The following is a 950-nucleotide window of genomic DNA, read 5'->3' as shown; positions in this document are numbered from 1 at the left end:
TGTCAAGTTTTTATTTAAGGGAAAATATTCACTTAAAGCTTGGTTTTCTTTTGCTCAGCACCGCCCCCCACCCCCCCAAACAACAGAATCAGCAAAACTAGATAGTTAATTAATTTAATTACCTGAAACATTTTGATAGAGATCTGTGCCTAGTCATGCTCCTTTGCTGGCGAGTAAAGCTAAGAATTATTTGAATGAAAGTACTCCTTATTTTAGTCTTTCTGTGTGCAGAAAGGGATAGATTTGTGCACACGCGTGTGTGTATGCGCCTGCAGGTGTATTTTTATAACAAAAAATCAGTGGCCTATTTTTTTGATACTAAGTAACAAACAAATGAAGTATAAATGGGGAAAATAATTATGTTAGGTAATAAAGGTGCCCTACCTCCTTTTAAAGATGGACTTAAATACGTCAGATGTTGACAACTATTGTGATTTGTTGATATTTGATTATACTACAGTTTGGTAATTTGAATGCGATCGTTTACCTCTTAAAGATTTTTAAAAATATTGTGTCGGCGATTTCTTTTTATAATATACAGAGAAAGCAACCAGTGAGATGAATACTGCTGAGGATTGGGGCCTCATTTTGGATATTTGTGATAAAGTCGGTCAGTCTCGCACTGGGTAAGTGTTACAAAGTTTCAAAGGATTTTTATTTATTCTTCCTGTTTATTAACGTGAATGAAACAAGAGTTAGAAGGTAAAGCATACTGCAATCACAATTTAGTTTAAAAAGAGAATGTTTTTGCTAGTGAGATTTGAGGAATCATCCCATTTAGGCTACTCCCTGTAACCAGGAGGGGCAACAAGACTGGTAACAATGTTGATACTTTAATTATTCTCCCTTGTCCATAATTGCCTTCTGAAATCTAACTTTTCCCACTGATTTTTAAAAAAAATTTTATTGAAGTATTATAGTTGATTTACAATGTTGTGTTAATTCCTGCT

The 950-nt window shown here is 34.1% G+C and overlaps 1 protein-coding gene across 1 annotated transcript in view; it reads left to right on the top strand.

Moving 5' to 3' along the window:
* The first annotated feature begins 549 nt into the window (after positions 1-549).
* Positions 550-950, top strand: part of STAM (signal transducing adaptor molecule) — a 45,131-nt gene continuing 44,730 nt past the window's right edge. Inside the window, exon 1 of the mRNA XM_007460871.1 lies at positions 550-626. Within this exon, the coding sequence (XP_007460933.1) occupies positions 559-626 (68 nt within the window). The 5' untranslated portion in view covers positions 550-558. The remainder of the gene's footprint in view (positions 627-950) is intronic.

This window comes from Lipotes vexillifer, unplaced genomic scaffold, assembly GCF_000442215.2.
Source record: "Lipotes vexillifer unplaced genomic scaffold, Lipotes_vexillifer_v1.1 scaffold534, whole genome shotgun sequence".
Lineage (NCBI taxonomy): Eukaryota > Metazoa > Chordata > Mammalia > Artiodactyla > Lipotidae > Lipotes > Lipotes vexillifer.
The sequence above is the reverse complement of the archived record's forward strand: the minus strand, read 5'-3'. Positions and strand labels throughout refer to the sequence as shown.